Genomic DNA, 2,255 nt, shown 5'->3' on the forward strand with positions numbered 1-2,255 from the left:
GATTGGTTAACCGATGTTGGTCCGGTCGTCATGTTGCTGTCGATCTCCTGATTGGTTATTGGATTGTGTTCTGGCCGCTGTTGGTTCGGTTGTCACGTCGCTATCGATCCTGCCGCTGTTGGGCCAGGTCCGTTTCTGGGTTCCTATTCGTCATCGGTTTGTGCGTCGGTTGCTGTTGGGCCAATTGTTGTGTCGCAATCTGGTCCTGTCACTATTGTTGCGTGCGTGCCGCTGTTGCCTCGGTCGGTCTTTTTTTCGTTACGTGGTGTTTTGTTTCTTTCCGATGGAGCGGTGCCGCTTTGCAGCGTTGGTTCGGGAGTCCGCTAGATCGATGCCGCTTTTCTGTGTTCCTTCATCTCTGGAGGATTCTGTAGCTTTTCATGAATAGACTTCCACCGTCGTCCACCGCCCACCGCTCATCGATCCATCGTCGCTGCTCTACAAGCTATAAAAGGATCTCCTCGGTGTCCCTCCATTAGCATGTCTCCACGGCCCTTGCTCGATCTCCATAGAAGTTGTGTTCTTCTGTTTCTTTTCACTCACCACAATCAAGCCATACGGGGAGCGCAACCGTTGAAAAAGGAAAGCAGGCGAGGTTGATCTTGATGACGTCCAACTCCTCGCCGTCAAGGCCGTCCCATGGGGAGCGCCGCCTGTCTCTCCCCAGGCACGCGGCCTGTTCTCTCCAGCGTTGGTTCTCCATGCTTTTGCCGTCGTCGGGGGCGTGAGCCCCCTCTCCCTCTGCCTCCTGGTATGTGGGACACGTTGTGTCCCTCGCTTCGCACCCTTCTTCTTAATTAGTCATGTGCAAGGGAGGGCCGGCGGTACAGTTTGGCTTTGGAAGCCGGGCATCAAATCCTGCTGTACAACGCTGGTGAGATGCAACACCAAATATTTGAGTGGCGGCCATGGTGGTTGCAGGGCCTCGGCCTGCTCTTCGATCCTTTTCTCTTCTTTTTCTTCTGAGATGGAATGGTGCTCCGTACGCCGCATCCCCGAGCATGCCCCACCATGGTCGGATCCTAGCGGTCTGCAGCCTTCCTTGACGAGCGGCGTCACGGTCCATAGCGTTGGTGGAGGCGGCGATCAAGACGGCGGGCAGCGACAACATGGAACCCTGGATGTTGTGCGCCTGGCCATGAGGATCACGACCGACGAGCGGATGGACGACAATACCGCAGAGCTGTTGCTCTGCGACCAGCTGCTATTAGCGCCACCCGGTAGTTAATGCCGGCCACGCGCCACGCGCCTCGAGCTGCGTAGTTTTGGTAACCTCGAGCGCATGTAGCTCATAATCCAAGAGATAATAGTAGATCGGTCTAGTACTTTATTAGTTTGCTGTTTTAGCCATGAGTTTAGTGCTCAAATACCGAGGCTCAAAATTTAGCGAAGCATGCTCTATCACTTGGGTTGGCCCCCGTGTGTCATTAGGCAATTCGGGTGATCTTTCTTTCGTCCCTATAAACATTGTGATGAGTTAAATAAAAGCTTCGTGAGATTGTCTTAAAAATAAGTAGTAGACACATCCTCCGTTCAGATTTCGTTACTTGGATGCGTGCCGATTGTTTTGCCTTTTATTGCACGTTTATGGATGTTCGACCTTCTTTCTTTTGCTTCCATATATGATATGGAAACATCTTGCATGTCAAACATATTCCGAGAACGCATGCCTATTTCACCATTTCCATTGATAATTTAACAGAGCAGACATTGGCCTATTGCAACCTACTACAGCGCATGCACACCTTATTACAAATCTGACAGGACTATCACCTAAAGAAGGAACAAAACAGCGGACACGGCGACCGCACCGAGCAGACCAACTCCGCCGGTGACGGCGTGACGGGAAGAGGAGCTTGCCGGACCAGGCGCTGGGGCGGGCGCGTGATGATGTGGTGACGGCGCAGGGGAATGCTGAGTGGGCGCGTGAGCCGCCGCTGTAACTTGTTGGCTGCCAAGCCGCTCGGTATGGTTGGGGACGGATGTTGACGAGGACGGAGAGTGCGCCGGAGCATGGTGATGATGATGATGGCGATGGCGATGGTGGTGGTGGTGAGCCGGCGCCGGTGCTGTAGCGTGGTGGCCGTGGTGGTGCGGGCTTGGTGCCTTGTGTAGCTCGTCGGCGTCGAGGTGGTACGGCGACGGCGCCTCAGAGTGATGGCCGCGGTACCACTCCGTGTCTGTAGAAGTGTCCAGCTCATCCGCGTCGATGTGGTGGCTCGGCGACGGGGCCGGAGGGTGGTGATGGTGGTGGT

General features: G+C 54.8%; 1 protein-coding gene across 1 annotated transcript in view; it reads right to left on the reverse strand.

Annotated features, from left to right (window-relative positions):
• Positions 1-1,650: 1,650 nt before the first annotated feature.
• Positions 1,651-2,255, reverse strand: part of LOC123041570 (histidine-rich glycoprotein) — a gene marked incomplete in the record, with an annotated part of 1,337 nt that continues 732 nt past the window's right edge. The window contains 1 exon segment of the mRNA XM_044464165.1: positions 1,651-2,255. Coding sequence (XP_044320100.1) covers positions 1,774-2,255 — 482 coding nt within the window.

Source organism: Triticum aestivum, chromosome 2B, assembly GCF_018294505.1.
Source record: "Triticum aestivum cultivar Chinese Spring chromosome 2B, IWGSC CS RefSeq v2.1, whole genome shotgun sequence".
NCBI lineage: Eukaryota > Viridiplantae > Streptophyta > Magnoliopsida > Poales > Poaceae > Triticum > Triticum aestivum.